Consider the following 14,672-nt stretch of genomic DNA (forward strand, 5'->3'; position numbering starts at 1 on the left):
CGTTTTGATGTGATATTAAGCTAATAATTTTTATTTAAGATTTGTCTTATATTTTAATGAAATATTCTATATCTATTTTATTAATATTTATTATAAAAACCATTTTAATTAATGAAAATATGGAGTTTAGACTTTTGGTTCTTTCTGTAAAGACTTAATTTAAAACATCCCTTTCCTACAAAACTAGATATTATTATTACAGCATAGATTGTGCCAATTTTGTTAATTCAATGTATTTTACAATTCATTTACTTAATCTAATTGCCAATCAGATATTTCATATTTAAACTTTTGCATAATAATTACAAATGCATTATCCATATTAAGTTGTAATATAGATTTATTTTGCTAAATAAACCAATTTTAAATTGTAATCATTCCAATATGTTTTCAAAATATTGAAAATCAATAACTTTAGAAAAAAATACAAAGTTATTTTAATTAATGTTTATATTTGTTTTAATTTACTTAAAACTATCACATCTGTTTCAAAAATTTGTATCTTTTTTAAAAATTTTAAGTTATACAATTATTTTTTAATTGTTATATTAATGACACATTTGCAAGAATTTCTTTATTTTCATACTTTAACGTTTGTACAGTTTTGTATGTAATATGACTCATATTAGGGTTTTGATTTGTTGTTAGAGTGAGAAACAGAATGTGAATTGTTCCTTGTACTATATTATGAACAATACATATATTTATATCACACTTTTTCTAGTTATATTGCTTTTTCTAGTCTAGTTTTCTTGTAAAGAAAGCTATAATTCTAAATGAAGGAAATTGAATTAAAAAAATTTTTTTAATCACAATAAGAACAAAGCATATTCTATTTAATGTTTAATATTTTCCACAGATGGCACCACATGGTTGTAAAACCCTATGGTTAGATTATAAAAAGTCATAATTTATAAGGTAATATCCTTCCTTCATAATTTCTTGAATCTGTATTTGAGTATGGGCATTCTTAAGATCTTACCAAAACTTAATGTGTCTCAAACTTAGTATCAAAACTGAATAATAGCATATCCTACTGGTATTTTTTTTTTATCCAATAAGAGTTCTTTGAAAATAATTTAGAATCCATTTAAAAATTCAAATAAATATTTTAATTTAAACTTATAAAATTCTTTTACTGTTTAAAGTCTTTTCTTTTTTTTTTTTTTTTTTTTTTGAAAAAAAAGAAAAAAAATATGGAAGTTGTTTGAATAAGTGTTATTTTAAAATAGTAAAAGTATATCTTATTAATAATGCATTATTTATCTGTTTTATTTTTATTTTTTATAATAATAATAATGCTATTTCAGGTTAAAAGTTTATTGGGTGTTACAGAAGATTATGCTAAGTTTTGTACTGCTGTGAAAGAATTTAAAGTTTCTAAGGATGTGGAAAAATTTGCTTTCTGTATGACAACTGTTTTTTCTCAGTTTCCCAATAAATCTAAATATTTAGAAAGTAAGTTATTACAAATATAAGAATTACAAAACTCGCCCATTTCAGTAATGCATAACATTGTGTGTTTATAACTACTTATAACTAACCTTTTGTGTTGACATTGTTTACTTATTAGAAGTATTGTTTGTAGTTTTAAATATTTCTTCTTAAATTTATTTAAAGAAAATCTGGAAAATAAATATGCATTTCTCTTGCAGCTGCATCTTTACTAGTTGGTAGTCAGAATAGAAGCAAATTTCTCAGATTATGTTCCTGATAACTGGTAAAGAAATTTTGCTCTAAATATCATTAAAATGTTCAATTTTATAACCATTTGATTTTGTAAGTTGCTTTTTTATAAATTTCTAAGAATATTTCTATTTCTGTTAATTAAAAAGTTACTACAGTAAATAAATAAAATATAGAGTGATTTCCAATATGTAGTTTAGCTTGAAAATTCTAAAAAGAGCATACTGTCAAATTTTGCTAAAATAAATAAAATAAAAAATATCGCTGTCACATATCCCTATAGGTAATGCCTGAAATTAAAAACAGAACACTTTATTAAATGTTAATCTATTAAGAGCATTTTCAAGCATTTAAATGCAATCCTAGTGGCTTTAAAGTTTAACCTTAACTATTTAACTTAACCCTTTGTATCACTGCGTTACATATCTGCAACATACATGAAAATTCAATCCTATAATGAGCTGGATTTACCTATAAAATTAAACCAAATTCAGGTAAAGAAAATATTGCCAACTCGGGGGAACCAAGTCTTGGTGCAGCTACCAATATTATAATGCGTTTAGCAAGAATTGTTCCACAACATAATTGCAGGATATAAATTTTTTTTACAACAATCCCCTTGATTGTATATTTGGCTAAGGAGAGATTGAAAAATGTAGCGTGAGACTTTGTTACCATAAAAACAACAATTTCAAAATTGTTCACATGAAGTTTTAAATATATTGGAATTTTTGTGCTATTTTTCACAATATTGGAGATGTTCAACAAATGCTTTTTATCAATAAATGTTTAATTTTAAGGTCTTGATTTTTTCATTATTTTTTGCACGCGTAATATGATGTATTCTAATATCCGTGTAAATATTTCTTAAATCAGAGTTGTTGAGTTACAAAGGGTTAATATTAACTTAATTAGAGCAGAGGATATTTTTAAGCTATAAATCAGACAAAAAAAGTACCATCTCTAAATAAATATATTTTTTTTATGGCTTTACCTTAATACAAGAGTAGTAGTCAGGGCTGATTGTGCTCCGGAAAAAATCCGGATTTCCGGACTTTTCGCTAACAGTGATTCGGAAGTTTCCGGAGATCGAAGGTCCAGACGTTTCAAAAAATCATTGATCACAGAAGTTTCCGTAAATCAAATATTCAAAGGTGGAACTTAAAAACAGAGTTTATTTTATTTGTTTGTAAGGGAGAGTCAGAGATATACTTTATAAGCTTATATTCATGATTAATATTAATTTTTTATCAGTAAATAGTTGTTATAATCATAAACTCAAGAACGAAAGACATATTTGTAAATTTTAATTACTTCTCCAGGTCATCATAGATATGTGTAAATGGTACAGGTATGTGTAAAATTTAAAAAATATTTTAAGTAAGTTAAGAAATATTGAGAAAAAGGGAAAAAAACTTGTTTAAATTTTTTTCAATTTAAACTTTTTTTTTTAACTAAGAAATTTTCCGGAACTTGGGCTCACAATCACCCCTGAGTAGTGAATATGGGTCCATAAATTTAGTCAGGAGAGTGGTTGAAAGTTTAGGCCCCTTTTTGTTCATGTTTTTGCTATTTATGTAGAATTATAAATGTATCAAAAGAATTTTGCACACAGTTTTAAAACTCATTTTTGCAAACATAAAGATAGGTTAACTAGAATTAAGATAAATATTTTTTTATGTTTATTTTAATACTACGAAATTTGAATTTGAAGGTATGTACTTTTAAGTGACAAAATCTAAAGTTTGAATGAAGTCAGCCAAATAGTTAAATAAAGAAATTTTGAAAAATTTATATTTTTATGCAGTAAAACCTCCAAACAGCGGTCCCTTGCAGAACTAGGCGTATATGACCTGTGTTAAGAGGTGGCCATTATTTGGAGTTATAAGTGAATTAGTGGTTCAAAAATAAATGAATGAAATTAAGTAGATAAATAAAAATTAAAAATAGCATCGAACAACAAAATTTGTAAAAAAATTTATAGTTACAAACAAGATGAGTCATATGTACAATTAAGTTACCTGATGTATAGTTAACTTACCTGTTGTTGTGTTGTTTTTAACGCCACTTGACAATATCAGCAAGCCTGCTGGGTGAAACCAAGTGAATTTTAAGGCAGAAGGTGTGTTTCTTGTTTTTCACTGGCTCCATCTATGGCCAAGGATACGACTTCAGCCACACACACGTCACAGCGCGTTTATAGGACGAACTCATTCATGCATTCTTTCATTCACCCATCCACAGATCATAATTTTGATCTGAATCAGAGAATGATCAAACTCCAATATTGTGACCCGACAGATTTAACGTGCACCAGTCACCATTTACTAAATAAGGAGTCTTCAGCCAGCAGGGATCGAACTTGTGACTTCTTAGACATGGGCCCAACGCCCTACCATCCAATCTATCCCGGGCGCCTTAACTTACCTACTGTTTATTATCATTATTATATTTTATTTTAATGATCTTTTTTTAAGATGTCATTAATTCACTTTTCCCAACAACCATACAGTCAAGCTTATTTCCATCAACTTATTCCTTTTTTACAATCCTCAATAACTTTTTGATAATCACTCATATTTCGATTATTCATTCAGGTATCCTCTATTCCAGTGTTTGAAAATATTTTTTAAATTGCTCCACAAATAATGATCAGCCCACGCTATTTCTTTTGCGTAAGTGCAACGAACTGCTTCAGTGAAAGCTGATCAAAGTTGCATTAAGAAATTACTTCTCATTATGTCTGTAGAACAATAATAATGTGATTTCTGCCAACGACCCATCAAAGATGCCGCCCGCCTATCTGTGATAAGCACAACTTAACTACCAAATCGATGATTGATTATCGTAAGAATACTTGAAAATTGTTGATAATGACTTGAATGTGATGACCCGGTAATCAACAAATAAAATTATTGCCGGCAAGGGATGAAAAATTAGAAAAAGTTGACCAAGATACACCTGGATACAAAATTTATGCTTGTAACAATTGGCGTTGTTTAAAAATAACGGTTCAAGGGTTCCCCATAATGTAAAGCTCATAGAAGATGTTCGGTACCATAAATGTATGGTTTTCTTGAGGAGGTTACTGTTCTTTAGAGGAGGTTGAATGTAAGTTTCATTGTATTTTCTCTTCTTAATTAATCAACCTATTTTGTTCAAGTTTTGGATTTTGTCATTTAAAACTACATAAAAGTCATGTTAAAATTTGCTTATTTAACTAGGTACTCGAAACTTTAAGCCTTATCAAAATAAGTTATAAAACATTATTTTACATGAAATTATCTTTGGATAATAGAGTCATATAATTGTATGCCAAATTTTTGTCTTTAATCCACTTAAATAATTTCAGTTTAAGAAGCCCAAACTTTTGTTTGCTCTCCTAACTGTATTATTGGAATCATATTATGACTACCTCCATTTTCTGAGTGTTAAAAATCCGAATCCATTAAAAAAAAGAGATGTTTAGAGAAAGTTGGTTGTTATGTTTGATTTTTAATTAAGCATATGGTCTTCATAAATTAATGCACATATTTAATGTCCGCCCTACAAACTGTTAAAATTGTATCTTAGAAGAGAACTATTAAAACATTAGATCAAAGTAGAGTTTATACTTTTCTTTTTGCTTGCTATACATTTTATGTTTTCATAAGTTTTGTCTAAGAAATGTTTTAAAAAAGTAAAAATAAATCAATATTAAATTTCATCTTAATTGTTTAATTTTAATGAGATAGAATTTTCCCTGGCCAAATTTGTTCCAAAAATTTCTATGCTAACCACTACTTCTCCATTTATGACTTAACCCTTTGGCACTGATGTGACACTGATGCCCGTTTTATTTATTTTTTCTGACGCTCTAATTGTAAGCAAAAATATATTTTGATATTTTTTAATTATAAAAAGCAGTCTAAGTTTTACTAAAAAAAAAATCTGTTATATTATTAGAATTATACTAAAATATAAAGTGCAAAAAAGTAGTTTTAAATTTTTTTTCATTCATATTAAAAATTTTATCAATTATTGATTTTGTAAATTAAAGATATTTCAATAACGAATAGCTGTTTCTCTCAGATCTAAATAACTGCAAATGAGTGCAAATTTGAAAAATTGTTTGGAAGATTTAACGTAGAAAAACACTGGTGTTTCATGTTGTATTTTATAGCCATAAATTATTAAAATGTTAAATATAATATTTTTCTCCTATTTTTGATTTAAGTTAATAAAAAATTTATGAGCAATATGCTTAATAAAAATTCTGTTTAAAAAAGATTAAGAAAAATTGATTTTTTTATGCCAGAAATTTGTATTAATTGTATATATTTTTTTTTATGTATCTTAAGCAAAGTTAACCTTTTTCATTTTTTAATAAAAAAATTTTTTGCATGCAAATGCTGAAAGAAAAATATTCCATAACAATTATTAAATGAAATAGGAAAATTTTTTGTACTCCTGGATTAAGTAAGTATCCATTAAAATAAGTAAATACTGGTTTGATCTTTCCTAACTTATTTTCTTAAATTAAGTAGTAACAATATAAAATCAAAGTATTTCACTCCAAGTTTTATTTTTTTTCAGGTATTTTTAGGAAAGAAATTGCAGCATGTGATAGATCACTTAAAATACTGCTGACTTTTAAAGAGTGTTGTCGGAAATGTGGCTGGACCACTGCAATATATTTTATAATAGACTTAAATTCATTTTTAAAATAAATCATATTTTGTATATATTTTTGTATATAATAAAATTGTAAAATTTTTTCATTCAGTCTTTTTTTTTTTATCTGTTAGGCAAGTAAAAAATTAGAAGCTAAAATAGATCAGTCCTAACATATAAATTTGTTGCATAAGGATACTTTATTAAAGGTTTATATTTTCAGATCTGTTGGTGAATGAACCAATTAAATCAAGCTGTCTAAAATTATTTCATGACCCAACTATTGCGAATAAACTTTAACCTCGATTATTTCAAAAATAATAAAGTAATTTGTAGATTTGATTCACTTTAGCTCCCCATTCCTCAATTAAGAGAGGATTATCAAAAATTGATCAATCATAATGCTCTAGAAGCTGCAAACTTTTTCGGTAATCTAGAAAGTACAGAGATTTTTATTGTTCCGGCATAAGAACACCGAATTTCTAGCAAAGCTGAAAGAAATTGAGTTTAAAAATGTATTATTTTTACGTTATACGCCCCTCTAAGAATCATGGATGCAAGATGCTAAAATTTATTTAAAATAAAATGTTATCTATTTTGAAATATTTTTTAAAAAATTTTATTGTTATATTTTGTATTTCGGGAATTTTTTTTTAAACGTACTGGTAATACTTATCATGAGCTAGTCAGTTTTTATGGTATTGAGCTAAATTCATTTTCATTAATTATCTCTTAAGTTTTTAATTTTACCGATTTTTTTTTATGGCAATGTGTTTGGCAGTTATTGTGTGGAAATAAATATTGGCAATAAAAATTAATTACAGGTTACAATAAAATATAATTCAGTGACTTTTAGCAAAAATCACTGATTTCAATTGTTTGAGGTCACCAAACTATTTTTATTTTGAAACACTATTGTTTTGTTGTTTTATATTTTGTTTTAATTAATAGATGCATAAGCTTTATCTTAGAAAATTAATCTTCAATTGTCTGCTTTCAAAATTTCTTAGAATGTTACTTTTGAATCATGCAGTTCAATAGATTATTTTTCATTGTTAGGACTACTCTTCAGTAATTTAATTTAAAAATATTTTGTAAGCCCCCCCCCCCCCCGAAAAATTTAGTGGACCTTGGTCCTGAATTTATCTTGATCGGTCGCTATTTATTATTAATTCTTTTCGCATAGTTTTTAAAATATCAATGATTTAATACTTTATTTGCCGACCGGCCTGTGTAGGGGCAGGGAACTGTCCTTTCATCAGAATGGTCCTGGGTTCGAATCCCAAGCAAGGCATGGATGTTTCTTTCTCTCTCTGTGCTTTCTATGTCCTTTCTCCTTTGTGTGTTTGTGACCCGCCCTATAAACGGGTTGTGGTGGTGTGAATGGCGTGACAGAAGTCAAATTCCTGGCCATAGATGGCGCCACTGAAAAACAGGAACAATCGCACCCTCACTGCCTAAACAGGCGTACGACGTACTTCATTTTATCTCGTAGGACGAATTTCGTATCACGCATTTGAGTAATTACTTTTTATTATGTCCCAGTCGATTAGCGAAGATTCCATCATAAATCTACGTGTTTTACCAATCGCTAGTTTGGTAGCTATTGTTACAGATTTCCTCTTGGTTTTTAAAATCTCAATAATTTTATACGCCATACCACCAATGAGTAATCATTTTTCGACCTACTCGATTAGCTACGATTCCACAGTGAATCTGCGTGGTTTTTTCGATCTTTTTTTCGGTAATTATTAATCATTTCTCGACCTACTCGATTAGCTACAATTCCACAGTGAATCTGCGTGGTTTTTTTCGATCTTTTTTCGGTAGTTATTAATATGGATTTTCATACGGTTTTTAAAAGCTCGATTTTCTTAATATCATTTTCATTGTATTGAACGAAAAATTTCGAATCGCATTTGAATAATCACTTTTTGAAATACCTACTGGATAATTAACGATTCACCCGTAAGCCGGCGTGGTTTTATGGATCTCATTTTTGTTACTTATTGTTGCCACCGATTTGCACGTTTTTCAAATCTGGAGTTTTTCAATATATTTTGTTTTGTACCGGAATTTTAGAATCGTGCATTTGAAGACTGTTACGAAAATATTTTAGATCATTTTTTGAGGGATTCTCAGAACGTCTAAGTTCATTTGAAATCGCTACTCGCTTTATAGATTACATTTTGTATTCTGTATTTTTCTTGCATTTTATTTTGTATTTTTTGCTTGATATGTTTTATTTCGTTATTTTTACTTCATGTGTTCTATTTTCATTAAAAAAAATTTGGGTGCGCCTCATACTATTGCATTGATATATTTTACTTTGGCAATATTGGACAGCACTCCTTTTTGCGGATGTAGTCGTGTGAGCTGACGACGAAATTATGCCTTTTCTATATTTTGTTTTTCGGCTTTTTAATATTTTTTTCATTTTTTCTCCATAAGTTTTTTTTTAAATATTTTATTTTAATAATTTTTTTTTCTTCTCCAAAAATTAAATGCTGGTAGCCAACAAAAATTTCTCGTTGCCAGTAAAAATATTGGATGGCATCTCAACCGTTACTAGTTTTTATTTTTTTCGAAATTTTGTTGAATAATTTTGAGAAAACAAAATACTTATGTTCGGAATACTTATTACAAAATGAATACTTTTTACAGTATAACAAAATGTTATGAAATCTTTTAAAAGAAATAAGAAAAATAATGAAAATTTATGCGTAATTCCAAAGTATTATGATATTACAATTAAATATGTATATTACTTGAAAATTTGCGGTTACACGTAATAAGTTTAAATACAGCGAGTTTTTTTGTAAATGAATAAATTGGGACACAATTTCGTCAAAACTTCTCGAGAAATTTCGAGAAAAAAATTCCGAAATCACGAGCCTCTTCCGACGGTTACATAATGTGGATAAAAACAAATCTTTCTATTATTTTACTGAAATAAAATTGAATAGAACTCGCCTTTTCACTTTTTTAAGTCCCGCAGTGGACTAATTGTAAGGACGCGGTTCCCAGCAGATGACCGAAGGCAAGCATCACTGGAAGCCGGTTAGTAAGCTAATGAGTGACAACTTTGATCAGCCTCTTTAGGAACCGAGGGTATGCGGTATCGGTCCTCGTTAAACTGTTCTACCTTAAAGTGCTCGACTTCGTGCGCAGACCATCGGGTTACCAAATCGTGGAACCACCTCTTCTACAGAAGATCAAATTTGCGATGGTAAGTCTTCAGATCTTCTTCAAGAATATTTCCCTGACTGTCGCCAATAGCCAATTGTGCTGCTCTAGGATGACATAAATAAAGTAGGGGAGAGTGGGGTCAATTGTAACAGGGTACGATTGTAACAGAGCAAAAATTTCGAGTGTCGGGATCTAGATTTGGTTCCTAGGTGGCGCACAAGGTGTATTTAATAAATCTACATGTACACACCTGCTGGCAACCATTTTTATGTTATTTTGAAAGAGTTACATCACAAAAGATATTTTCACGCTACGTAAGTACTTCTTTTGGTATTAGAATATTATATTGTAACAAAGTAATTTTGTTTAAACAAATAAAAATTATTAACCGAATATGTAAGTGGACACCTTAATTAACATTTCAAAAAAAAAAATTATTAGCTTTGTTAATTAACTAGCATTGTTTTTAACAAATGAAGCTGAAATGGCGCCTTGGAGACGATTGTAACAATAAGTAAAGGGACGATTGAAACAGCTGAAAATAAAATTCATAATTGCAATTGTTTAACCCCTTAGGCCCCATTTCTTATGTTTACAAACCATTACTTAACTCTTTAAGAACCACCAATAGTTTCCTATATCATTTATATTATGTTGCATGTGCATTATTTTATTTGTCACCTTTCACAGCATAAATTGAAATTTTTAACCCCTGAAAGTTAAAAGTTTAACCCATTAGGTCTCTGCTCATTATTATTTTTACTCCTAAAATATCACTACTATTTTAATCAATAAAAAAATATATCTCAACTATGATAATATGTATAATTAACTATGTTTTAGTTGAATTTTTGAACTGTTACAATTGACCCCGTAAGTGGGGACAATTGTGACAAGTGCACGACTGTCAAAAATTGTTAATAACTAATATAATAACATTTAAAATAAGGTTTTTATTATTTTCTTCTAGTAGACGATAGTCTACTTTACTCGTCTGTCAATTAATACTAATAATATATTGGATTTTTTGTTAGTTAAAAATAGTTAAGTAAAAAGTGTTACAATTGACCCCACTCTTCCCTACCTACCAGCCTACAATTTTTTAATTCAAAATTATTACGTCACAGAAATTTCGTATAGTGCATTTATGCGAACGAATCATTGTATCAGCTCGAAAATCTAAATGGTTTTTCAGGAAATACCGTTACAGATTTTTAAATGCTTTTCGGAAATTCCGATATTTTTTTTAAACGAGTTATTATGACGGCAAGTGAATTTAGGCTTGTGCATTTGAGTAATTTTTTTTTAAAATTCACGTGTTTGATTTGCGCAGATTTCGTCGTGCATTCACATGGTTTCCCGAACCACTTTTTCGGCACGCATGTATTTCTACGTAATATTGAAAATACCAAAATCTTTAATATGAAACTTTACTGGCCAGGAATCTCCAATCGCATATATTAATCACGTTTGTTCAATTTAGCAACGATTTCATCGTACATCTATGTGGTTTTTCAGCTGCTGTTACAGTTTTTTTAAAATGCTTTTTTATTTTTTTTGAAATCTCGACATATTTTATCGGATCACGCAGGTGATTTTCGAATCGCGAATTTGAATGTTCGACTTATGCCAATTTCGTCGCATATGCACATATTTTTTTTCATTAATTTTTTTTACTCTTGGATTTTTTAATAATTTTATAATTATCGATATTTTTAAAACGAAATTATTACGACTCATGCATATGAGTAATTACTCAAATCACGCATATGAGTAATCATCTTTCGGTTTTCGACCACGTTAGTTTGATTTTGCACTGATTTCATCTTAAATCCATGTAGATCGATCGGAGTTCCGTAGTCATTGTTTTGGGAGCATTTATGATTCTTTTAAAATCCCTATATTTCAAAACACAGAATTAGAAATTCGCGAAATATGCGACAGTGCGAAGATAAGGGAAAATAGGGTTTTTTTCTCCGATAATTGTTGAAAATGCGGGCTAGAACAGGAAAACAAATATCGTTCGAGAAAAACACTATTACACCAACACTATTAGTAATATATATTAATTTGAATTATTTATGTCTACAAAACCTATTGACTGTTGAGTATTGTTCTATACTAGGGGTTTCCAACTTACATGTGGCCGGGGGCCGCAATTAAAAACACAGGTCAAATGGCGGGGCCGTAACTTTATCAAAATTTTATATTTGAAGGAACATTAAATATTACTGTCAGATTTTTATCAAAGTTTTTTTAATATCAAAAAGCAAAGTAACAAGCATTTCACATAATGCTTGTTACGTAACATTTTGAATCTTTTCTTAATCAGGAACTTAGTGACAAGTTTTTCTTTTCTTTTTAATTTAATTCTGTGATAAATTAACAGTTTTTTTCCACTTATTAGGAATTATAGCAACAACAGCAAAAAATTCTCGAGCATCTGAAATTAATTTTCTTTTCTTTTCTGCTCATGCGATATTCAATTCAAGGAATTTAAATAAAACATGATATTCTTTCCCTCTTTTATGCGTTTTAAAATTTACAAATGTTAATAATTTCGTCCAAAATGAGTAGTTTCAGAAAGTTGAATGGGAGAATTTCTTCGAGAAAATTTCTGATAAGCACATGCTGAATTATATTCACAAAATACAAAAACACGAAATAAAAAAGAGCAACATACACGATTATTTTTGTATTTAAATGAATATTTTCTTGGGTGCAAAACCTGAGAGATAAATTTTTTTTAATCGTTGGTTTGTTAAATTTTAGAGAAACGAAGAAATTAGGTTTTCTTAAACGAAAGAAAAGTATTTTAAACCCATATAGATTTTTTACGAAAACTGTCCGCAAAAAAACATCTGATATATTTTAGTTCGCGTGCCAAAAAAAAGGCTTCGCAGGCCGGCATTTGGTAACCACTGTTCTATACCATAAAATAGGTATGGTTCTTTGGTGGCTGAGAGTGAATACTGCAAAAATTTTTTACCTCTCTTTGGAATTTAATGTAAATCTGATACAAAAACATAGACAAACGAGGATATTAAACTAACGTACGTTTTGCTTTAATAAGTTGTTCACAGAATAAATAAAAAGGAAGTACTTATTTTAAATTAAACCGACATTTTACAAGCTTATTATTTGATTAATAAGAGAATATCGCGTGAGAAAATTATCATTAAGTGAAACGCTCGAATGAAACTCCATTCGTAATAACCGCGGAAAAGGAACATTCCCATTCACCTGTAAGATGAAAAAGAAGTTCCATGGTTTCGTTATTATGTTTCACTTTCGATCTTCGTCTTTCACTTCGTAATTGGGTGCATCGAGTCACGTGGTAGTCTTGACGTAATGGCAGAAGTGGAGCAAAATTTAAAAGAAATGGCGATCCTCTACTTAAGATCCTTCTTCATATTCATTACCACGGTTGATTTTTTTTTGGACAGGCAGATGAAATTAAACCTCTTGACAGAATGACCGGCATGTGGAAAGTGACCATAGGAGTAATCTGCCTGTTTTTTGTTTTTGGGGATGTTCTAGCAACACGACAAAAAAGGCAAAAAGATGAGGATTATGAGAGAGAAATTAATAAAATTCTGGAAAATCCGGAGCATCCCAATTATGTTGAAGCTAGTTGGAATTATACTGATTACTCATTAGCCAAAAGTACTGAACAGATGATGAAAAAACTAATGCCCATGGTAATTCGAAGTAGCTCTAGTGTAGATCTCTCTGGACCATGCATGTCAGCCTTGTTCAAATTGATGCAAGGTTTGAGGAAAGGAAAACTATGGGCTTTCAAAAGTAAGTTTCATTAAATTAATTATTCCTGATGAGTTTCATGAGTTGATAAATTTATTTAATAATGGTGTATATAGCAGGGACAGTTTTCTACTACTTTTTTATATATAGGTAATTTAGAAGTTTTAATTTCCAGATTTTTAATTGCACCTTTTTTTATACAATTAAGCGCATTGGAACTTATATTAGCTGGAGGTAAAAGGCATTTGACTAGTGGAGAATAAATTAAGTCTTTTATTTAGCATTTTGATATTGTGCTACGAAAAGAACAGCAAAAAACTGTCTCAGTCAATATTAAAAACTATGGAAAAATTTTTTTACTGCTTACAATTGAGTAAAAATATTACAGAGTAACAATATTGCAATATTTTTTTTCTTCAGAAATATAAGTATGAAACTATAAATATGTATAATGAAAAAATTATTTGTATTTTGATCCAAATTAATAGCAATTTTTAATTTAATCAATTACAAGTTTTGAAAAGAAATTAAAACTGTCTAACTGTCATCTCAATACGATACAGAGTAAAAAAAAAGTTTTAATATTTAAAATAAATTTCTTTTAAAAATGAGAAATATGATCTGAGGGTGTGGGAGAAGTCTGATATTTTAATATATAAATTTCACTAATGTAAAACTAAGATTTCATAAGAAATACTATTTCAGTAATTTTTAAAAAAATTTACTTTGTTAAAGATTCAATACTCAAGCAATTATGCACTCTAAACAAGTCTTAGGAAATTCAAATAATTAAATGGAGTGATAAAAAAACAACAGTTGCTTTATTTTATATGTATATTAAAACTCTCTGAAATTTGTTAAATAAATGATAATTGATAAACTAAATAGTTTGTGTTGAATGTTATTATTTATTCAAAACATTCTACCTGTTTTAATTTTACTGTTTCTTCTTGTATTAATTTAAACAATTTTGGTTTAACTGGCTGTAAAAGCTTAATTTTCTACATAAATCAAACAAGTAAAGTGAATGTCATATTTTTGTTCCCATTGTAGTGTAAAAAAAAAAAAAATTATATATATATATATATATATATCATTTCACACCTTAATTTGTCTTCAGGAAATTAGGAAGAAAATTTTAGATTTTATTTAATAATGCGTTCTTTTTAAATAGCAAAAAAAAAAAAGAAAAACATGAAATTTTTTTAATTTTGTTTAAACGAATAGCAAAAATTGCTGAGAACGAATAAAAGTTAGATGAGTTTCATTTACAATAAACCAAAAAAATTTTAATATTAAAGCGTGTTAGGTTTCATCAAATATTATAAATTCTCTTAAAATTGAAAGTTCTTTTTTTTTTTTTTTTTTTTTTTTTTTTTTTT

At 28.4% G+C, this 14,672-nt stretch overlaps 2 protein-coding genes across 4 annotated transcripts in view; both read left to right on the plus strand.

The window, feature by feature from the left end:
* The window catches only part of Rtel1 (Regulator of telomere elongation helicase 1), a 58,802-nt gene extending 52,356 nt beyond the window's left edge, over positions 1-6,446 (plus strand). For all 3 annotated transcript variants that reach the window (XR_015433095.1, XM_087161233.1, XM_087161234.1), the window contains exons 18-20: positions 1,311-1,458; positions 1,656-1,720; positions 6,262-6,446. Coding sequence is in view for 2 of the 3 variants with exons in the window: in XM_087161233.1 (XP_087017359.1) it covers positions 1,311-1,458; positions 1,656-1,714 (207 nt within the window). In the remaining variant the exon portion in view is untranslated. The remainder of the gene's footprint in view (positions 1-1,310; positions 1,459-1,655; positions 1,721-6,261) is intronic.
* A 4,151-nt stretch (positions 6,447-10,597) lies between these two features.
* The window catches only part of LOC107446966 (nose resistant to fluoxetine protein 6), a 72,919-nt gene continuing 68,844 nt past the window's right edge, over positions 10,598-14,672 (plus strand). The window contains exon 1 of the mRNA XM_016061755.4: positions 10,598-13,332. Within this exon, the coding sequence (XP_015917241.1) occupies positions 13,002-13,332 (331 nt within the window). The 5' untranslated portion in view covers positions 10,598-13,001. The remainder of the gene's footprint in view (positions 13,333-14,672) is intronic.

Source organism: Parasteatoda tepidariorum, chromosome 4, assembly GCF_982258835.1.
Source record: "Parasteatoda tepidariorum strain Cologne lab strain chromosome 4, Ptep-v5.0, whole genome shotgun sequence".
Lineage (NCBI taxonomy): Eukaryota > Metazoa > Arthropoda > Arachnida > Araneae > Theridiidae > Parasteatoda > Parasteatoda tepidariorum.